The sequence below is a fragment of the Scyliorhinus canicula genome, unplaced genomic scaffold, assembly GCF_902713615.1.
Source record: "Scyliorhinus canicula unplaced genomic scaffold, sScyCan1.1, whole genome shotgun sequence".
NCBI classification, from domain to species: Eukaryota; Metazoa; Chordata; class Chondrichthyes; order Carcharhiniformes; family Scyliorhinidae; genus Scyliorhinus; species Scyliorhinus canicula.
The window spans coordinates 1,220,172-1,243,210 of record NW_024055500.1 but is presented as its reverse complement, the minus strand read 5'-3'; the positions used below and the strand labels follow the sequence as shown (position 1 = coordinate 1,243,210).

General features: G+C 44.7%; 1 protein-coding gene across 1 annotated transcript; it reads left to right on the top strand.

Moving 5' to 3' along the window:
* Positions 1 to 11,661: 11,661 nt before the first annotated feature.
* On the top strand, positions 11,662 to 12,555 carry LOC119960442 (probable G-protein coupled receptor 139). Its single transcript, XM_038788165.1, has one exon. The coding sequence runs from the start codon at positions 11,662 to 11,664 to the stop codon at positions 12,553 to 12,555; it is 894 nt and encodes a 297-aa protein (XP_038644093.1).
* The last annotated feature ends 10,484 nt before the right edge of the window (positions 12,556 to 23,039 follow it).

The following is a 23,039-nucleotide window of genomic DNA, read 5'->3' as shown; positions in this document are numbered from 1 at the left end:
GATTGTATATTCTGGGGATGGTGTATTCCATTTAGGGTATCTTGGGATCGTGTATTCAATTTTGGGTATTATAGGGCTGGTGTATTCTATTTAGGGTTTTCTATGTATGGTGTTTTCTTTTTTGGGGTATTCTAAGGAAGGGTGTATTCAATTTAGGGTATTCTAGGGATGCTGTATTCCCTTTGGGGTTTGTAGGGTTGGTGTAATCTATTTCTGGTATTCAAGGGACGGTGTATTCTATTTACGATATTCTAGGGATGGTGTATTCTATTTACTGTACTCTAGGGGCGGTGCATTCCATTTAGAGTACGTTAGGGATGGGTTATTCTATTTCGGTATTCTAGGTTTTGTGCGTCCTATTTAGGATATTCTAGGGCTGGTGTTTGCTATTTAGTGTATTCTCGGGATGGTGTATTCTATTCAGGGTATTCTAGGGTTCGTGTCTCCTATTTAGGGCATTCTAGGGATGATGTATTCTATTTTGGGTATTCCAAGGATGGTGTATTCTTTTAAGGGTATTCTTGGGATGGAGCATTCTATTTAGGATATTCTGGGGATGGTGTATTCTTTTTAGGGTATTCTTGGAATGGAGCATTCTATTTAGGGTATTCTGGGGATGGTGTATTTTATTTAGCATATTCTAGTGGTGGTATATTATATTGAGGGTGTTCAAGGATTGTTGTATTCCATTTAAGGTGTTATAGGGACAATTAATTCTACTTGAAGTATTCTAGGAATCCTGTATTCTATTTAGGATGTTCTGGGAATGGCGTATTCTACTTAGCGTATTCTAGGGACAGTGTATTATATTTAGCGTATTCTAGGGATGGTGTCTTCTATTTTGGGCATCCTAGGATTAGTGTATTCTATTTAGGGTATTCTGGGGAAGGAGTATTCTATTTCGGGTATTCTAGGATTAGTGTATTCTATTTAGGGTATTCTGGGGAAGGAGTATTCTATTTAGGGTATTCTTGGAATGGTGTATTCTATATCGGGTATTCGGGGAATATTCAAGCTGTGTTCAAGCAACATGTTAATACAGATACAGCCTGAAATCGATTTTTCTTTATATCTTTCTCGATTTACAAATCCAAGGATCCTTGTGCTGCATTCTCATTCCCGTATGTGAGCCTCATTCAGAGTCCAGCTTCACAGGTATCTCTCCGAAAATATCCACATCTCTGTTCTTGCATGTTTTAGAAATTTGGAAATTTCAACTTGCATTGTATTTTGATATTCACAATACAAATATATAATACCATACAACTTACAATCCAATTAACTATTGTGTATACAGAAACTACTGTTATCAGACCCCAGACTAAGCTTCATGGCCAGTTCAAAAATCCATCCTTCTCGCTCAGGCATAACGTGTTCCAAACTTGATGTCACCTTGATACCCACGCCATTTCCATAATATTGACAGATCACATCACTGCCACACTTCTTCGAATTGAGAAATCTTCAGCCGTATCTGTGCGAATTGGGGACTTGAATAACAAAATACATTTGTTGCTGATCTCCAGTTGCCATCTGAATAAAACCAAGTCAATTCAAAAGATTGGGCAAATTCCTATTACTCTTTATTAACATGATGAAGGAGCTGCTCTCCGAAAGCTAGTCATTCCAAACAAACCTGTTGGACTTCAACCTGGTGCTGTAAGACTTCTTAATTTCCCTTTTAAATTGAACTAAATTGACCACTGTGAAGTGATGTTGAAGCGTCACTTGTGTCTCTGAGTGCCCAACATTACACAGTAGGTGCAACGGGTAGACCTCAGTCATGTTCCCCCTCAACCTCTGCCTTTCCAACGAAAACAATCATAATCTAGCCAACCCTCCATACCAGGCAACATCCTGGTGAACGTCCTCTGCACCCTCTCTAAAGCATCCACATCCTTCTGGTAATGTGGCAACCAGAACTGCACGCTGTATTCCAAATGTGGCCTAACCAAAGTCCGATACAACTGTAACATGACCTGCCGACTCTTGTACTTAATACACCGTCCGATGAAGGCAAGCATGCTGTATGCCACCTTGACAGCTCTATCAACCTGCGTTGCCACCTTCAGGCTACAAGATCTCTCCCATATATCTCTGTACATCAATTTTCCCCAGGACTCTTCCATTTACCATATAGTCCGCTCTTGAATTAGATCTTCCAAAATGCATCACCTCTCATTTGCCTGGATTGAACTCCATCTGCCATTTCTCTGCCCAACTCTCATAGATTATCATAGAAATAGAAGTGCAGAAGGAGGCCATTGGCCCATCGCGTCTGCACCGGCTCTTGGAAAGAGCACCCTACCCAAGGCCAAGTCCTCCAACCTATCCCCATAACCCAGCATCCCCACCCAACACTAACGAAATTTTGGAAACTAAGGGCAATTTATCATGGCAATCCACCTAGGCTGCAAATCTTTGGACTGTGGAAGGAAACCAGAGCACCCGGAGGAAACCCACGCACTCACGGTGAGGATGTGCAGACTCCGTACGGACAATGAGCAATGCCGGAATCGAACCTGGGACCCTGGAGCTGTGAAGCAATTGTGCTATCCACCATGCTACCGTGCTGGCCTCCAATATATCTATATATTGCTGTATTCTCTGAGAGTCCCCCCGCTATCTGCAACTACACCAATCTTAGTATCATATGCAAACTTGCTAATCAGACCACCTGTACTTTCATCCAGATGATTTCTGTATGCCACAAACAACAGTGGTCCGAGAACGGATCCCTGTGGAACACCACTAGTCACCTTTCCCCATTTAGAAACACTCCCTTACACCACTACTCTCTGTCTCCTGTTGCCCAGCCTGTTCTTTAACCATCTAGCTAGTACACCCTGAACCCCATACGACTTCACTTTTTCCATCAACCTGCCGTGGGAACACTTATCAAACGCCTGACTGAAGTCCACGTATATGACATCTGCAGCCCTTCCCTCATCAATAAACTTTGTCACTTCCTCAAAGAATTCTATTAGGTTTGTAAGACATGACCTTCCCTGCACAAAACTATGCTGCCTATCACTGCTAAGTCTATTTCCTTCCAAATGTGAGTAGATCCTATCTCTCAGTATCTTCTCCAACAGTTTGCCTTCCACTGACGTCAAGTTCACAGGTCTATAATTTCCTGGATTATCCCTGCTACCCTTCTTGAACAAAGGGATAGCATTAGCAATTCTCCAGTCCTCCGGCACCTCGCCCGTGCAAAAGGATGCTGCAAAGATATCTGTTAAGGCCCCAACTATTTCGTCCCTCGATTTCCTCAGTAACCTGTGATAGATCCCATCCGGACCTGAGGACTTGTCCACCTTAATGCTTTTTAGAATACCCAAAACTTCCCCCTTCCTGATGCCGACTTGACCTAGAGTATTTAAACATCCATCCCTAACATCAATATCCGTCATGTGCCTCACCTTTGTGAATACCGATGCAAAGTACTCATTAAGAATCTCACCCATTTCCTCTGACGCACGCATATATTCCCTCTTCTCTCTTTGTGTGGGCCGATCATTTCTCTAGTTACCCCCTTGCTCCTTATATGCGAATGAAATGCTTGGGATTTTCCTTAACCCTGTTCGCCAAAGATATTTCATGACTCCTTTTCGCCACCTTTATTGATTTAAGGTATGAAATTCTCGAGTTATGGGCTCCAAGCTATTCATAATCCTTTAGAAGAAACTATTTCTATGTTCCACCTATGTCGTTGATACCTACGCGGATCACAACTGGATCTTTCCATTCCACTCCAATTCCTCTGCATTCAAATGAGAAATCCTGAATGCGAGTACCAGGCAGGCAATACAACCTTCGGGATCCTGATCACATAGAACAGTGTGAATGCCACAAACTATTATATCCCCAATCTGACGACATTTGTTTATTTTGACCCTGTACAAACGGTTCTATGATGCGTTTGCTCATCCTTCCTGCAGTCGCCGTTCCCGTCCACAGAGGGAGCAAGAATCTCAAACCTGTTGGACCAGTTCTGGGACTGAGGCTCCTGCAACCCTACCTGCTGGATCCTTCTACCTGCTTCACTCTCAGCTACTGTCAATGATCACTGGCCGAAGTAATAGTATTTAATGTTAGGTGTGTGATAGTCTCCTGAAACACTGTGTCCAGATACCTCTCCCCCTCCCTGGTGCGTTGCAGTGCCTGAAGCTTAGACTCTTGCTCATGAGCTCTGAGCCGAGTTCGTCAAGCACCCAACACTTGCTACACACGTCGTCACTAGGAACCACAATGGGGTCCACTGGTTCCCACATCATGCAGGAAGCACGCATCATCTGACCCTCCGTCTCTATTTAATTCGGCAAGTTTTTAATTTGGTTTTTAATTTATTTTATTCAAATGTGTCTTATATTTCTCCTTATTACCTCAGGCCGAAAGCAATTTATAACCAATAACATAAATCGATTTTCAGATGTAGCACGGCATCCTTGTTGACCAATCAAACTAGAGCCCTCCTTTGAAGTCACTTTTTAGTTTTTTTCCGACAGTCGGAACTCTGCCATGTTCAGTGAATGAGATAAACACTTACCTTCCCACAATGGACTCCATGTCTCTCCCGCTCACAGCTTCCGAAGTATAAGTGGGCTTAGTTTGTGTGTGTGTGTGTGTGTGTGAGTTGAAGTGTGTGTTTAATGCAAGTCTCAGCCAGATGTTGATTTCCTTAGTTCTCCATTTTCTGAACACTGTGCAGAATATGACTACTCTGTGTGGTGTGACCTTCGTTGTGCTGTAAATGAGTGTAAATACCACCGCCACCTGGCAGCTGTGTCCACGTATCGCTTACAACTACCCCTCTTGTCATTTCTGTTGTCCGTTTAACTTGTATGAAGGACAAGGAAATGATTTGGAAAGCTTTTAATGCTGGGGAAATTAACATTTTGGTGATGGAAATACGAGGACTTCGACGTAGGATAGTGAGATAGTTCACGATGAATAAAAACACGTCAGAACTGATATGCTGTATTGGATATTGGTTACAAATCTAACTAACCGTTTTTCAATGTCTGTGAGTCGCTTCATTGAGGCCGCAAATCAGACACAGAGGGAAATATCTAGATCCAGTAAAAACAAGTCATTCTGAAGGAACTTGACAGCAAACACGTGTTATACGTTTTACCTGCTGCTACATTTCTCGGCTAACAAAGGCACAACCACAATTTTGACAAAATTGCGAAAATGTCTGTCCTTAAATTCTCGTCAGATTTCGAGGATCGAATATGGAGGAACATAGGTATTAGGAGTAGAGGTGAGCAATTCAGCACCTCGAGCTGCTCTGCAATTCAATCAGATCATGACTGATCACTTCCTGGTCAAAAATCCACCTATCTAAGTTGCCCATAACTCTTTAACCGTTTATTTGTATCAGAAATATATCTATCTCCGACTTGAACCCATTTAATGGCTGAGTTTCCACCGCACTGTGGGACAGCGAGTTCCATAATCCACCTCCGTTACGAGAAGTAGTTCCTCCTCGTCTCATTTCTAAATCTATCGCTTCTTATGGCTGTATCTGTGACCACTCGTTCTGGATTCCCCACAAGAGAGAGCATTTTGTCTACGTTTACTTTATCAATCTAATGTAGCATTTTATACACCTGGATCTGATACTCTGTCATTCATCTAAACGTCAGCGTGTCTTCACCCAAACTCTTTCATCGCTTCTCATACGTCAACCATTCCATCGTTGGAATGAATCAGGTGAGCCTCCTCTGAACTGCCTCCAATGCCATTCCATCCTTCCTCAAATGAGGAGCCCAAAAGTGGACACAATAGGGCAGCAGGGTAGCATGGTGGTTAGCATAAATGCTTCACAGCTCCAGGGTCCCAGGTTCGATTCCCAGTTGGGTCACTGTCTGTGTGGAGTCTGCACGTCCTCCCCCTGTGTGCGTGGGTTTCCTCCGGGTGCTCCGGTTTCCTCCCACAGTCCAAAGATGTGCGGGTTAGGTGGATTGGCCATGCTAAATTGCCCGTAGTGTCCTAATAAAAGTAAGGTTAATGGGGGGGGGGGTTGTTGGGTTACGGGTATAGGGTGGATACGTGGGTTTGAGTAGGGTGATCATGGCTTGGCACAACATTGAGGGCCGAAGGGCCTGTTCTGTGCTGTACTGTTCTATGTTCTAATAATCCAAGTGTTGTCTTACTAACACCCTGTAGATTTGCAGCAACCTGTCGTCCACCTCCGGGAAGAATCTGCTAGTTCGTGTCTAGTAGCTGTCCGTATATTCTCGCACATAACCCCCCTCCCCCTTCTCGTTGCTTGTGCCTGTCAGGTCCTCTAGTCGTTTGGTTTCTGGGGTCCAGGGGTACCCCACTGTCTCTTTGCAGAGGAAGTGTTTTATTTGGAGGTGTCTCAATTCCTGTCCTTTTGCTAGTTTCTACTTCCTCGTCAGCTTGTCCAGTGTCACCAGTCTCTGCCCTACGTCAACGTGACCACGTCCCGCCTCCATCTTTTGATGGTGGTATCTAGCATGGCTGGGGGGAATCTGTGATTGCCGTAGATGGAGTTCATAGGGGGCATTTTGGTTATCTAGAAGTGCTGTCTCAACTTGGTCCACGTGTTCAGCGTCGTCGCTACCACTGGGCTCGGTGTGTATCTTGTTGGGGAGGATGGGCGTGCTGTTGTGGCCAGGACCCGGAGGGACGTTCCCTTACAGGATGCCTCCTCCATTTGTACCCAATCTGTGTCGGGTTCTTGTTCCCATCCCCTCACTCTTTCTGCCGTTGCTGCCCATTGTAGTATTGTAGATTTGGTGAGGCCAAGCCCCCTTTGAATTTCCTTCTTTGCAGTGTATGTTTTGGTATTCTCGGGTTCTTACCACCCATCCACAAAATCGCTATTATTAGACTGTCTATATTTTGGGAAAAGTCCTTGGGGATGAATATCAGAATGGGTCTAAACAGGAAGAGGAACATTGGCAGTACGTTCATCTTGATTGTCTGCACTCTCCCCGCCAGAGAGTGGGAGTGAGCCCCATCTTTGAAGGTCTCTTCTTACTTCCTCCACCAGGCTGGTCAGGTTCCACTCGCGGATTTGTGTCCAGTCTCTGGCTATCTGGATCCCCAGGTAGCGGAACCTGTTATGGACTGTCTGTCATTCATAAACAAAGCCTTCCAGATCTCTCAGACGCATGTTGAATCTACTTTCCATTTTGATAATCGTTTGCCTTTCCATTATTTTCGCTCAAAACGGACAATCTTTCCACTCTACATTAAGCGCCATCTGCCAAATTTTGACCCAATGTCCGAGTCTACTTATATCAATCTGTAATATATGAATCTCGACATCACTGCCTGCATTATATCTATCTTAGTATCATCCGCGAATTTTGCTGCGTTACCCATGTGTCCCAGATTGCAGATCATTTATATAAAATGTGAATACAATGCAGCAGGACTGCAAAGTTCTCACGTGCCAAAATAATGAATGTAAATATTTGGTCTGATGCTGTTGTTCCCGTGGACTAATACAATTTTGTCTTAAATTTTTAGAAGTCATATTTTTTTTATGTCTGTTATGTTTAATATTTCTGGGAATGTAATAGATGCAGACTTATCCTATCGATTTATGTTTTAAAATTTCAAAGTACGGCCTTTTCGTGGCTGTAATTTTTTGTTAAAACACAGCACAGGAGGTGAACACGCCCCAGAAATAACGGTTTTGCAGTCCGTACGTCAGAGAGAGAAAGGAGACGTTATACCATGTTTCACCAGTGTTGTCACACAGACTTCAACATTTACTACTGCCTGACAAACACTGTTCTAAGATCTGTAATGAATTATCCCATCACGCAAAGAACATAGAACAATACAGCACAGAGCAGGCCCTTCGACCCTCGATGTTGCACGAGCATTGTGCGAAACCAAGATAAAGCTATCCCAACTCCCTGTCATTCTGGTGTGCTCCATGTGCCTATCCAATAACCAATTGAAAGTTCCGAAAGTGTCCGAATCCACTATCACGGCAGGCAGTCCATTCCACATCATAACCACTCTCTGAGTAAAGAACCTACCTGGGATATCCCTCCTATATCTCCCACTCTGAACATTATAGTTATGCCACCCCCCCCCCCCCCCCCGCCCCGGTAACAGCTACATTCATCCGAAGAAATAGACTCTGAGCGTCCACGCTATCTATCCCCCTCATCATCTTATTAACCTCTATTAAGTCGCCTCTCATCTTCCTCCGCTCCAAAGAGAAAAATCCTAGCTCCCTCAAACTTTCCTCATAGGACCGATCGTGCAAACCAGGCAGCAGGGTGGTAAATCTCCTTTCAACCTTTTGCAATGCTTCCACATCCTTCTTATAATGAGGTGACCAGAATTGCACACAATACTCCAAATGTGGTCTCACCAGGGTCATGTACAGTTGCGGCATAACCCCGCGGCTCTTAAACTCAAGCCCCCTGTTAATAAATGCAAACACTCCATAGGCCTTCTTCGTGGCTGTATCCACTTGAGTAGCAAACTTCAGAGATCTGTGGACATGAACCCCAAGCTCTCTCTGCTCCTCCACATTCCACAGATCCCTGCCGTTGACCCTGTAATCCGCATTGTCATTTTTTCGACCAAAATGAATCACCTGGCACTTATCAGGTTAAAACTCCATCTGCCATTTTTTCTGCCCAGCTCTGCATCCTATCAATGTATCTTTGCAGCCTACAACAGACCTCCACCTCACCCACTACACCAACCATAGTGTCATCAGCAAATTTACTGACCCACCCTTCAGCCACCCCCCTCCAAGTCATTGAGAAATATCACAAATAGCTGAGGACCCATCACTGATCCCTGTGGTTCACCGCTGGTCACTGGTCTCCAGTCTGAAAATTTTCCATCCACCACAGCCCTATGTCTTCCATGTGATAACCAGTTACTTATGCAATTGGCCAAATTTCCCTCTATCAAACACAGCTTTACTTTCTTCATACGCCGACAATGGGGATCCTCATCAAACGCCTTACTAAAACTCATGTATATGGCATCAACTGCTCTACCTTCATCTACACACTTAGGTACCTCCTCAAAAAATTCTATCAAATTTGCGAGGCAAGGTTTACCCTTCACGAATCTGTGTTGACTATCCCGGATTCAGCTGAATCTTTCCAAATAGTCATAAATCCTATGCTTCAGGCCTTTTTCCATTAACTTACCGACCACCGAACTAAGACTAACCGACCTATAATTTCCAGGGTCATTCTTATTCCCTTTCTTGAACAGAGGAACAACATTCGCCACTCTCCAGTCCTCTGGCACTATCCCCGTGGACAGTGAAGACCCAAAGATCCAAGCCACAGGCTCTGAAATCTTATCCCTTGCCTCCCAAATAATCCTTGGCTATATCCCATCTGGCCCAGGGGACTTGACGACGTTAAGGCTTTACAAAATTGGTCATACATCTTTCCAAAGAACATCTACTTACTGCAGCCTACCCGCCTGTATCGCACTCTCATCCTCACGCACATGACCCCTCTCCTTGGTGAACACTGAAAAAAATATTCATTCAACGCCTTTCCTGTTTTTTCTAATCCATGCACAAGTTCCCATTAGTGTCCGGCCCGAATCTCACCCTGTTCATTCATTTATTTGTCACATAAGAGTAAAGTGCTTTGGGGTATTTCTTGATCCGATCCGCCAAGGACGTGTTATGCCTCTCCTAGCTCTCCTAAGCCCTTTTTTAGCTAAGTTCTTGCTACCTTGAAACCCTCAAGCGACCCAACTGAATATTGTTTTCTCATCATTACATACACTTCATTTTTCCTCTTGACAAAACATTCAAAATCTTTTGTGAACCATGGTTCCCTCACACGGTCATCTCCTCCCTGCCTGACAGGGACATACCTATCAAGGACACGCTCTATTTGATCCTTGAACAAGCTCCACTGGTAATTTGTGCCTTTCCTTGACAGTTTCTGTTCCCATCTTATGCTCCTTAATTCTTGCTTAGTCGCATCATAATTACCCCTCCCACAATTCTAAACCTTGCCCTGCCGTATGGCCCTATCCCTCCCCATTGCAATTGTGAAAGATATCAAATTGTGGTCACTATCTCCAAAGTGCTCTCCTACAAACACATCTAACACTTGCCCTGTTCATTACCCAGTACAAAATCCAATTTGGCCCCACCCCTTGTCGGCCTATCCACAGATGGTGTCAGGAAACCCCCCTGCGCACAGTGTACAAAGACTGCCCCATCCGAACTATTCGCCCTATCGAGGTTCCAATCAATATTTGGAAAGTTAACGTCATCCATGACAACTACTCTAAGGCCTCCACAGCTACCCATAATCTGTTTTGCAATTTCTTCCTCCACATCTCTACAACTATTTGGGGGCCTATAGAAATCTGGGAACAGCGTGATCGCTCCTTTCCTATTTCTAACTTCAGCCCATATTACCTCAGTGGGTAAAGCCCCTTCGAACTGCCTTTCTGCCGTTACACTATCCTTGATTAACAATGCTACTCCTCCACCTATTTTACCACCTTCCCTACACTTACTGAAACATCTATACCCCGAGACTTCCAACAACCATTCCTGTCTCTGTTCTGACCATGTCTCCGTAATGGCCACAACATCGCAGTACCAAGTACCAATCCACGCTCCAGGTTCACCTACCTTGTTCCGGATGCTCCTTGCATTGAAGTAGACACACTTCAACCGGCCTTTCTGTCTGCTGGTAAACTCCTTACGACCTTGTTACCCTCCTCAGTACCTCACTACTCTTAACACTGCTTTCTCGACTACAGCTCGTTTTCCCATCCCCCTGACAAATTAATCTAACCCCCCCATCCCCCATCCCCACTTCCTCCGAAGAGCCGAAGTAAATTTCCCTACCAGGATATTGGTGCCCCTCTGGTTCAAAAGCAAACTGTCCTGTCTGTACATGTCCCACCTTCCCTAGAATGTGCTACAATGATCCACGGAACTGAAACTCTCCCTCCTACACCATCCCTGCAGCCACGTGTTTGTATGTACCCTCTCCCTTTTCCTCGCTAGCCCGTGGCCCCGCAACAAACCAGAGATAACATGGTTTGTTCTGGCTCTCAGCTTCCACCCTAGCTCCCTAAATTCCTGTTTTAAATCTCCGTCCCATATCGTACCTATGGCTTTTGTACCGAATTGTACCACTACTTGTGACTGATACCCCTCCTCCTTATGGATTCTGAAAACACGGTCCAAGACGTCACGGACCCTGTCACCCGGGTGGCAAAATACCATCCGTCAGTCACTTTCGTTGCCACAGAACCATCTATCTGTCCCTCTAACTATCGAGTCCCCAATAACTATTGCTCTCCTTCTCCCCCTCCTTCCCTTCTAGGGATAATTTCACCGTGGCTTACCCCTCGTAGGTGGAAGCTTCCAACATTACTCCAGATTGCCTCATAAAACCAGTATTTCCCGTAACATGTGAAAACCATGTGGTTCTTGTCCCTACTTCCTGCTCACCCCTTCTTCTCTTATTCAATTTCTTCTCGCTTCCACTTGATCACAGATATTCAATTTACTCCTGCTGCTCAATTTATTACAAGACGTCATATTATGCAGTACAATGTTGCAAATCTGAATAATTACTCAATCGAACCTCGAACCCCGACTCTGATGTTTAGTTTCAGCACACATTTATCTTACTTACAGTTAACTTAATGACGATTATAACTCTACGACGAAAGAAATGTGGTCTGTCCAATTGTGTCATTCGTTACCTGATGTCCATGGCAGTGGCGGATCTACTAGTCATCATCCTCGATCTCATACTGAGACATATTCCGATTGTTTACCATGACAAGTTTCAATTCCTGAAGTCCATTCATGTGTGTAATATCCACGCAGTCCTGGTTTATGCAGCCACGGACTGTTCTGTCTGGTTCACCGTAACTTTCACCTTTGACCGATTTGTGGCGATTTGCTGTCCAAAGCTGAAAAGTAAATATTGCAGCGAGAAAACGGCGACTGTTATTCTGGGAACAGTGACCGTGCTGAGTTGTTTGAAGAACATTACCTGGTACTTTTCGTTATCCAGTAGGTACGAGCTATGGAATGACCCCTGGTTTTGTGATGAGCCACTCGATATTCTGAATTCCTTGGCGTGGTTAACAGTCGAGTTACTCCACAACATTCTAACCCCATGTGTCCCATTTCTCCTGATCCTGATGTTCAATGTTTTCACCGTCAGGCACATTTTAACAACCAGTCGCGCCCGCAGAAGACTACGGGCTCAAAGCATCGGGTATAAATCCCACGACCCAGAGATGGACAATCGGAGGAACTCCATAATATTGTTGTTTGTTATATCGGCCAATTTCATCTTACTATGGTCAGTGTTAATGGTTTATTCTATGTGGAACCGGTTATGGTGGTTTGGGTTTCGTTCCATAAATTTAGATCTTTATGTTCAAGAAATTGGTTTTATGCTGCAGCTCCTGAGTTGTTGCACCAACACTGCTATTTATGCCGTGAGTCAGACTAAGTTCAGAGAGCAGTTGAAATATCTGCTGAAATACCCATTTATTAAAATCATTCAATTAATTCCACGATGAGAAGAACAGAATTACTGAGAATTATCAGACTTCTCACATTTTATTTCATATTTGCGGCGAGACACCGGTACAGAATATGTTCTGGACTCATATTCCCTCGCACAAATCGGAAACGCATGGTCCTTCCAAAAACCATTTGGAACCTTACATTACGTGAAGAGTGCACAGACTTGTGGACACATATAGTAATATTTGTCACAGAGAGGAGGTTCGTTTACAGACTGGAACTGAACTTAAAGAGGAAGTCTCCACAGGTTGAAGCCACAAAATCCCGCTATGAGAAAAAAAGTTCAACAACGCGGGGAAGGAGGGCTGTTAATTCATGGAATCTTTTGAATATCAAACTGGTGATATGAACGCAAATTGGAGCAAAATGCCGCTTGGATTGAGGCAGTTTTGGAGAAAGGAGTGAAAGCGAAAGCACGGGATTTAAAACAATAAACAGGAAATACATTAAGCAAGAGAGAGAAAGTTAATGAAGGAGCGATAGAATGAATCAACAACATCCAAAGGTGCTGTCGATAGGAGCACGACACAACAGTAATACAACAGTACCTGGATGGTTTAAGTGCGGCATTCAACACAATTCACTGCTGCGAGACGAGCACAGGCGATAGACAAACAGGGAAAGGAAGCACACCTTGTTACTCATCTAACCGTTGCACGTGTAGGAATGTGATCATATTCTACTGCAGGGGAAGATGTTTTCTGCGTGGTTGCTATACGGTGAGTGTCTTGTAAGTAGCTGATGTTTTTGGATGGATTGTAATTTATATGATCTGTTGTGAGGCACATATTACGTAGGAAAATTAAATAATTATTTGATGAAAGCATTTGAGTAGCTTCTTCACCAGATTAATTGTAAGAAAACTGATGTGTCATAGAGTTCTCCAACACAGAAATGGCCCTTCATCCCATTGCCTCTCCACAGGTCAAGAACCACTACCTAAGTCTTCTAATCTCATTTTCCAGTACTTGCACCAACGGTCGGGCAGCACGGTAGCACAGTGGTTAGCAGAGTTGCTTCCCAGCGCTAGAGTCACAGGTTCATTTCCCGGCTTGGGCCAATGTCTGTGCAGAGTCTGAATATTCAACCCGTATCTGCGTGGGTTTCCACCGGCTATCTGGTTTCTTCCCACAATTACGGAAAGATGTGTTATTAGTTAATTTGGGCAATGCTCCCTCTGTGTACCCGAACAGTTGCCGGAATGGCGTGACTAGGAGATTTTCCCAGTAGCATCCTTGATGTGTCAATGTAAACCTACTTGTCACAATAAAGATTATTATTTTATGTCTTGATATCGCAAGTGCACATCTAAATTCTACTCAAATGTTATCATGCTCTCTGCGTCTGCCTTCACAACTCTTTCAAGCAGTGAGTTTCAGACTCCACTGCTGTCTGTGAGAAACATGTTTTCCTCACCTCCCATCTAAAGCCCTGATCCTTCACCTTCAATTCATATCCCCGGTAATGGATCCCATCACCAAGCGAAAACACTTCTTCATGCCTCCCCAATCTCTGCCCCTCATAATTTCATCCATCTCAATAATGACCCACCCTGTCTTCTCTGCTCCAAGACAAACAACCTAATTCTATCCCATCCCCTTTAGAATTAAAATTCTGCAGCTCAGGGAACTTCCTGCTCGATTATGCACCATTTGCAGCGCTATCACATTCATCTAGAATGTAGATTACAAAACTGCACCCAATACTCTAGCTGTGGCCTAGCCGACGTTTCATAAATTTCCAACCTAACCTCAAAGATCATGAACGTTATGCCTTGGCTAAAAAAGGCAATTTAATATGTGTTTCTCAAACACAGTGTTCACCTGTCCGACTACTTTAAGGAGCCTGCATATATGCACACCAATGTCACTCTGATTGTCGTACAGAACATATTGAATACTCTCAGCAGGAATGACAGCATCTGTGCAGAGGCAAGGAAGCTAATACAGATTCTGTCAGCCCTCCTGAGATTGTCCAGCAATTACTTTGTTTTGTCCGAGTGATTTGTATTTTAGGCCATAACACCATAAGACATAGGAGCATGATTAGGCCATTCGGCCCATCGAAGCTGCGTTTCCATTCAGTCATGGCTGATATTTTTCTCGTCCCCATTCTCCTGCCTTCTCCCCATAACCCTGATCACCTTATTAATGAAGAACCTATCTATCTCTGTCTTAAAGGCACTCGGTGATTTGGCCTCCACAGCCTTCTGCGGCAAAGAGTACCACAGACTCCTCGCCCTCTGGCTAAAAAATGTCCTTCTCATCTCTACGTCCCTTCAATGTGAGGTTGCCCTATGGTTGCAGTTTTTCCTCCAAGTGGAAACATCCTCTCCACGTACATTCTGTCCCGGAATCACAGTATCATGTAAGGTTCAATCAGATCCCCCTCAGCATCGAGTACAGACCGTTCCTCACATTTCAAGCTCTTCATTGCAGGGATGATGCTGGTGATCCTCCTCTGGACACTTTCCAATGCCAGCACATCCTTACTTAGACACTGGATGCAAAACTGCTCACAATACTCCAAATGGGGCCTGATCAGAGCCTTGAAAAGGCTCAGATGCCCGTCCACTCTCTTGTATTTTTGAACTCTGTACATGAATGTTTACATCGCATTTTCCTTCCTAACCGACAACTGATCCTCCACGTAAACCTCAAGAGAATCCTTGAATAATGATTCCGAAGTCCTTTAGTGCTTCTGATTTACCCTTTCCCCATTTAGAAAATGTTCTGTACGTCCATTTACTTAACCAATGGACACAACCTCACACTTTCCACATTGCATTACATCTTCCACTTTTCCCCCAACTCTCCCAGCCTGTCCAAGTCGTGTTGCAGGTGCCCTGCTTCATCAATACCATTGGATCCAATGCATATAAGAACATAAGAATTAGGAGCAGGAGTAGGCCATCTGGCCCCTCGAGCCTGCTCCACCATTCATTGAGATCATGGCTGATCTTTTGTGGACTCAGCTCCACTTTCCGGCCGAACACCATAACCCTTAATCTCTTTAATCTTCAAAAAACTATCTATCTTTTCCTTAAAAACATTTAATGAAGGAGCCTCAACTGCTTCACTGTGCAAGGAATTCCATAGATCCACGAACATTTGGGTGAAGAAGTTCCTCCTAAACTCAGTCCTAAATCGACTTCCCCTTATATTGAGGCAATGCTCCCTAGTTCTGCTTTCACCCGCCAGTGGAAACAACCTGCCCGCATCTATCCTATCTATTCCTTTCATAATTGTATTTGTTCCTATAAGGTCTCCACTCATCCTTCTAAATTCCAAAGAGTACAGTCCCAGTCCACTCAACCTCTCGTCGTAATCCAACCCCTTCAGCTCTGGAATTAACCTAGAGAATCTCCTCTCACACCCTCCAGTGCCAGTACGTCTTTTCTCAAGTAAGGAGACCAAAACTGAACACAATACTCCAGGTGTGGCCTCACTAACACCTTATACAATTGCAGCATAACGTCCCGAGTCTTAAACTCCATCCCTCTAGCAATGAAAAACACAATTCCATTTGCCTCCTTAATCACCGGTTGCACCTGTAAACCAAAATTCTGTGCCTCATGTACTAGCACACCCAGGTCTCTCTGCACAGCAGCATGCTTTAATATTTTATCGTTTAAATAATAATCCCGTTTGCTGTTATTCCTACTAAAATGGATAACCTCACATTTGTCAACATTGTGTTCCATCTGTCAGACTCTAGCCCATTCACTTAACCTGTCCAAATCCCTCTGCAGACTTCTAGTATCCTCTGCACTTTTCGCTTCACCACTCATCTTAGTGTCATCTGCAAACTTGGACACATTGCCCTTGGTCCCAACTCCAAATCATCTGTGTAAATTGTGAAGAATTGTGGGCCAAAAACGGATCCCTGAGGGACATCGCTAGCTACTGATTGCCAACCAGAGAAACACCCATTAATCCCCACACTTTGCCTTCTATTAATTAACCAATCCTCTATCCATGCTACTACTTTACCCTTAATGCCATGCATCTTTATCTTATGCAGCAACCTTGTGTGTGGCACCTTGTCAAAGGTTTTCTGGAAATCCAGATATACCACATCAATTGGCTCCCCGTTATCAACTGCACTGGTAATGTCCTCAAAAAATTCCATTAAATTAGTTCGGCACGACCTGCCCTTGATGAACCAATGCTGCGTCTGCCCAATGGGACAATTTCTATTCAGATTCCTCGCTATTTCTTCCTTGATGATAGATTCCAGCATCTTCCCTACTACCGAAGTTAAGCTCATTGGCCTATAATTTCCTACTTCTTCCTACCTCCTTTTTTAAACAGTGGTGTCACGTTTGCTAATTTGCAATCCACCGGGACTAGACCAGAGTGTAGTGAATTTTGGTAAATCATCACTAGTGCATCTGCAATTTCCCTAGCCATTCCTTATAGGTCACTGGCATGCATTGCGTCAGAGCCGGGAGACTTGTCTAACTTTAGCCCCATCAGCTTGCCCATCACTACCTCCTTAGTGATAAAAATCCTCTCAATGTCCTCACTTGTTACAGCCTCATTTCTATCAGTCACTGGCATGTTATTTGTGTCTTCCACTGTGAAGACCGACCCAAAAAACCTGTTCACTTCCTCAGCCATTTTCTCATCTCCCATTATTGAATCTCCCTTCTCATCCTCTAAAGGACGAATATTGACCTTAGTACATCTTTTTTGTTTTATATATTTGTAAATACTGTTACTGTCTGTTTTTACATTCTGAGCAAGTTTACTCTCAGACTCTATCTTACTCTTCTTTATAGCATTTTTAGTAGCTTTCTATTGCCCCCTAAAGATTTCCCAGTCCTCTAATCTCCAACCAATCTTTGCCACATTGTATGCTTTTTCCTTCATTTGATACCCTCCCTTATTTCCTTCGATATCCACGATCTATTTTCCCTTTCTACCGTCCTTCCTTTTTGTTGGTATAAACCTTTGCTGAGCACTGTCAAAATCGCTTGGAATGTTCTCCACTGTTCCTCAACTGTTCCACCATAAAGTCTTTGCCCCAGTCTACCTTAGCTAGTTCTTCTCTCATCCCATTGTAATCTTCTTTGTTTAAACACAAAACATCCAGCAGAGGGCAGCAGAGCAGAGCTACTGATCAGCTGTTCTGGGGGAATTTGCAGACGTGCAGTGCGGTCAGCCTAAGTTGAAGGTGAATCTGCGAAGTAGACCCGAGGAGTTTGAGTGAAGGCAATCATCCAGCAGAGGGCAGCAGAGCAGAGCTACTGATCAGCTGTTCTGGGGGAATTTGCAGACGTGCAGTGCGGTCAGCCTAAGTTGAAGGTGGTTTGTGGAGAGGCTGTTGGCAAGTGACAGTTAAACCCGAAACACTTTGTGAGTGTTTCCCACCCTACCTCCTCCTCTAACCAACCCCCCCACCCCACGGTGGTTGGGAAGCGGGAGCAGGGGCCTGTCGTGAAGGTGAGTGAGTGCCTTTAAATTTGCTTACCTTTCAGCGGGAGCAGGGTTTGAGGTAATATCAGGTAAGCTCTTCTTTCTTTTTCTTTTTCTTGTTTTTTTTTTAATCTAGAGGTGATGTCAGGGAAGGCAGTACAATGCTCCTCCTGCAGAATGTTTGAGGTGAGGGACGCCGTCAGTGTCCCTGCTGATTTCATCTGTGGGAAGTGCACCCAACTCCAGCTCCTCAAAAACCGTGTTAGGGACCTGGAGCTTGAGCTGGATGAACTTCGGATCATTCGGGAGGCAGAGGGGGTTATAGATAGGAGCTTCAGGGAAGTAGTTACACCAAAGACTGGAGATAGGTGGGTAACTGTAAGAGGGAATGGGAAGAAGCAGTCAGTGCAGGGACCCCCTGCGGTCGTTCCCCTGAGTAACAAGTATACCGTTTTGGATACTTGTGGGGGGGACGACTTACCAGGGGTAAGCCATGGGGTACGGGCCTCTGGCACGGAGTCTGTCCCTGTTGCTCAGAAGGGAAGGGGGGAAAGGAGTAGAACATTAGTAATTGGGGACTCAATAGTCAGGGGCACAGATAGGAGATTTTGTGGGAGCGAGAGAGACTCACGTTTGGTATGTTGCCTCCCAGGTGCAAGGGTACGTGATGTCTCGGATCGTGTTTTCCGGGTCCTTAAGGGGGAGGGGGAGCAGCCCCAAGTCGTAGTCCACATTGGCACTAACGACATAGGTAGGAAAGGGGACAAGGATGTCAGGCAGGCCTTTAGGGAGCTAGGATGGAAGCTCAGAGCTAGAACAAACAGAGTTGTTATCTCTGGGTTGTTGCCCGTGCCACGTGATAGTGAGATGAGGAATAGGGAGAGAGAGCAATTAAACACGTGGCTTCAGGGATGGTGCAGGCGGGAGGGATTCAGATTTCTGGATAACTGGGGCTCTTTCTGGGGAAGGTGGGACCTCTATAGACAGGATGGTCTACATCTGAACCTGAGGGGCACCAATATCCTGGGGGGGAGATTTGTTAGTGCTCTTTGGGGGGGTTTAAACTAATTCAGCAGGGGCATGGGAACCTGGATTGTAGTTTTGGGGTACGGGAGATTGAGAGTATAGAGGTCAGGAGCACAGATTTGACTTCGCAGGAGGGTGCCAGTGTTCAGGTAGGTGGTTTGAAGTGTGTCTACTTCAATGCCAGGAGTATACGAAATAAGGTTGGGGAACTGGCAGCATGGATTGGTACCTGGGACTTCGATGTTGTGGCCATTTCAGAGACATGGATAGAGCAGGGACAGGAATGGTTGTTGCAGGTTCCGGGGTTTAGGTGTTTTAGTAAGCTCAGAGAAGGGGGCAAAAGAGGGGGAGGTGTGGCGCTGCTAGTCAAGGACAGTATTACGGTGGCGGAAAGGATGCTAGATGGGGACTCTTCTTCCGAGGTAGTATGGGCTGAGGTTAGAAACAGGAAAGGAGAGGTCACCCTGTTGGGAGTTTTCTATAGGCCACCTAATAGTTCTAGGGATGTAGAGGAAAGGATGGCGAAGATGATTCTGGAAAAGAGCGAAAGTAACAGGGTAGTTGTTATGGGAGACTTTAACTTTCCAAATATTGACTGGAAAAGATATAGTTCGAGTACATTAGATGGGTCATTCTTTGTACAATGTGTGCAGGAGGGTTTCCTGACACAATATGTTGACAGGCCAACAAGAGGCGAGGCCACATTGGATTTGGTTTTGGGTAATGAACCAGGCCAGGTGTTAGATCTGGAGGTAGGTGAGCACTTTGAAAACAGTGACCACAATTCGGTGACCTTTACGTTAGTGATGGAAAGGGATAAGTATACCCCGCAGGGCAAGAGTTATAGCTGGGGGAAGGGCAATTATGATGCCATTAGACATGACTTAGGATGTGTTGGTTGGAGAAGTAGGCTGCAAGGGTTGGGCACACTGGATATGTGGAGCTTGTTCAAGGAACAGCTATTGCATGTTCTTGATAAGTACGTACCAGTCAGGCAGGGAGGAAGGGGTCGAGCGAGGGAACCGTGGTTTACCAAAGAAGTGGAATATCTTGTTAAGAGGAAGAAGGAGGCCTATGTGAAGATGAGGCATGAAGTTTCAGTTGGGGCGCTTGATAGTTACAAGGAAGCGAGGAAGGATCTAAAGAGAGAGCTGAGACGAGCAAGGAGGGGACATGAGAAGTCTTTGGCAGGTAGGATCAAGGAAAACCCAAAAGCTTTCTATAGGTATGTCAGGAATAAAAGAATGACTAGGGTAAGAGTAGGGCCAGTCAAGGACAGTGGTGGAAAGTTGTGTGTGGAGGCTGAGGAGATAAGCGAGATACTAAATGAATACTTTTCGTCAGTATTCACTCAAGAAAAAGATAATATTGTGGAGGAGAATGCTGAGACCCAGGCTATTAGAATAGATGGCATTGAGGTGCGTAGGGAAGAAGTGTTGGCAATTCTGGACAAGGTGAAAATAGATAAGTCCCCGGGGCCGGATGGGATTTATCCTAGGATTCTCTGGGAAGCCAGGGAAGAGATTGCTGAGCCTTTGGCTTTGATTTTTAGAGATGTGGATCAGAAATTGGCTAGTTGAAAGAAGACAGAGAGTGGTAGTTGATGGGAAATGTTCAGAATGGAGTTCAGTTACGAGTGGCGTACCACAAGGATCTGTTCTGGGGCCGTTGCTGTTTGTCATTTTTATAAATGACCTAGAGGAGGGCGCAGAAGGATGGGTGAGTAAATTTGCAGACAACACTAAAGTTGGTGGAGTTGTAGACAGTGCGGAAGGATGTTGCAGGTTACAGAGGGACATAGATAAGCTGCAGAGCTGGGCTGAGAGGTGGCAAATGGAGTTTAATGTGGAGAAGTGTGAGGTGATTCACTTTGGAAAGAATAACAGAAATGTGGAATATTTGGCTAATGGTAAAATTCTTGGCAGTGTGGATGAGCAGAGGGATCTCGGTGTCCATGTACATAGATCCCTGAAAGTTGCCACCCAGGTTGATAGGGTTGTGAAGAAGGCCTATGGTGTGTTGGCTTTTATTGGTAGAGGGATTGAGTTCCGGAGCCATGAGGTCATGTTGCAGTTGTACAAAACTCTAGTACGGCCGCATTTGGAGTATTGCGTACAGTTCTGGTCGCCGCATTATAGGAAGGACGTGGAAGCTTTGGAATGGGTGCAGAGGAGATTTACCAGGATGTTGCCTGGTATGGAGGGAAAATCTTATGAGGAAAGGCTGATGGACTTGAGGTTGTTTTCGTTAGAGAGAAGAAGGTTAAGAGGTGACTTAATAGAGGCATACAAAATGATCAGAGGGTTAGATAGGGTGGACAGCGAGAGCCTTCTCCCGCGGATGGAGGTGGCTAGCACGAGGGGACATAGCCTTAAATTGAGGGGTAATAGATATAGGACAGAGGTCAGAGGTGGGTTTTTTACGCAAAGAGTGGTGAGGCCGTGGAATGCCCTACCTGCAACAGTAGTGAACTCGCCAACATTGAGGGCATTTAAAAATTTATTGGATAAGCATATGGATGATAAGGGCATAGTGTAGGTTAGATGGCCTTTAGATTTTTTTTCCATGTCGGTGCAACATCGAGGGCCGAAGGGCCTGTACTGCGCTGTATCGTTCTATGTTCTATTAATATTTGATTTTACTTTCTCACCCTCCATCTGTATTTTAAATTCCACCATATTGCGATGGCTCCTTCCGAGAGGATCCCAAACTATGAGATCATGAATCAATCATGTCTCATTACACAGGGCAAGATCTAAGACCGCTTGTTCACTCATAGGTTCCATTACTTACTGTCTAGGAAACTATCGCGGATACATTCTATAAACTACTCCTCAAGGTTGCCTTGACCGACATGGTTAAACCAATCGACATGTAGATTAAAATCCCCCATGATAACTGCTGTACCATTTCTACATGCATCAGTTATTTCTTTCTTTATTGCCTGACCCACCATAATGTTACTATTTGGTGGACGATAGACAACTCTTATCAGTGACTTTTTCGCCTTAATATTCTGATTTCAACCCAAATGGATTCAACCTTATCCTCCATAGCACCAATGTCATCCCTTACTATTGCCCGGATGTCATTCTTAAATAACAGAGCAACACCATCTCCCTTACCATCCACTCTGTCCTTCCGAATAGTTTGATACCCTCAGATATTTAACTCCCAGTCGTGACTATTCTTTAACCATGTTTCAGTAATGGCCACTAAATCATAGTAATCCACGATGATTTGCGCCATCAACTCATTTACTTTATTCGAATGCTGCGAGCATTCAGGTGAAGTACAGTTATGTTGGGCTTTTTAACTCTGTTTTGAATCTTAACATCTCCAGTTTTATTCCTTTTAGTATTACTGGGCCTATTCACTGCGCTCCCCTCAGTCACTGTACTTTGTACTGTCGCCCTTTTTGATTTATGACTATGTCTTCTCTGCCTTGTACATACTCCCATACTTCCTTTTGCTTCTGTCCCTGTTTTAATACCTTTCAACTTCCTGCATCGGTTACCATCCCCCTGCCACATTACTTTAAACCATTCCCATCAGCTCTAGCAAACACCCCCCTAGGAGATCGTTTCCAGTCCTGCCCAGGTGCAGACCGTCCGGTTTGTACTGGTCCCACCTCCCCCAGAACCGGTCACAATGCCCCAGGAATTTGAATTCCTCCCTCTTGCACCATCTCTCGAGCCACGCATTCATCCTATCTATCCTGATATTCCTACTTTGACTAGCTCGTGGCTCTGGTAGCAATCCTGAGATTACTACCTTTGAGGTCCAACGTTTTAGTTTAACTCCTAAATCCCTGTATTCAGCTTGTAGGATCTAATCCTGTTTTTTTTACCTGTATCGTCGGCGCCTATGTGCACCACAACAGCTGGCTGTTCACCCTCCCCTCCCCCCCCCCCCCCCCCAGAATTTCCTGAAGCCGTTCCGAGACATCTGTACTGCTGTACCATTTCTACGTGCATCAGTTATTTATTTCATTATTGCCTGGCCCACCATAATGTTACTATTTGGTGGCC

What these genes read in the sequence shown, in the direction of transcription:
- LOC119960442 (XM_038788165.1), top strand. Translation starts at nt 11,662, where the DNA reads ATGACGATTATAACTCTACGACGAAAGAAATGTGGTCTGTCCAATTGT.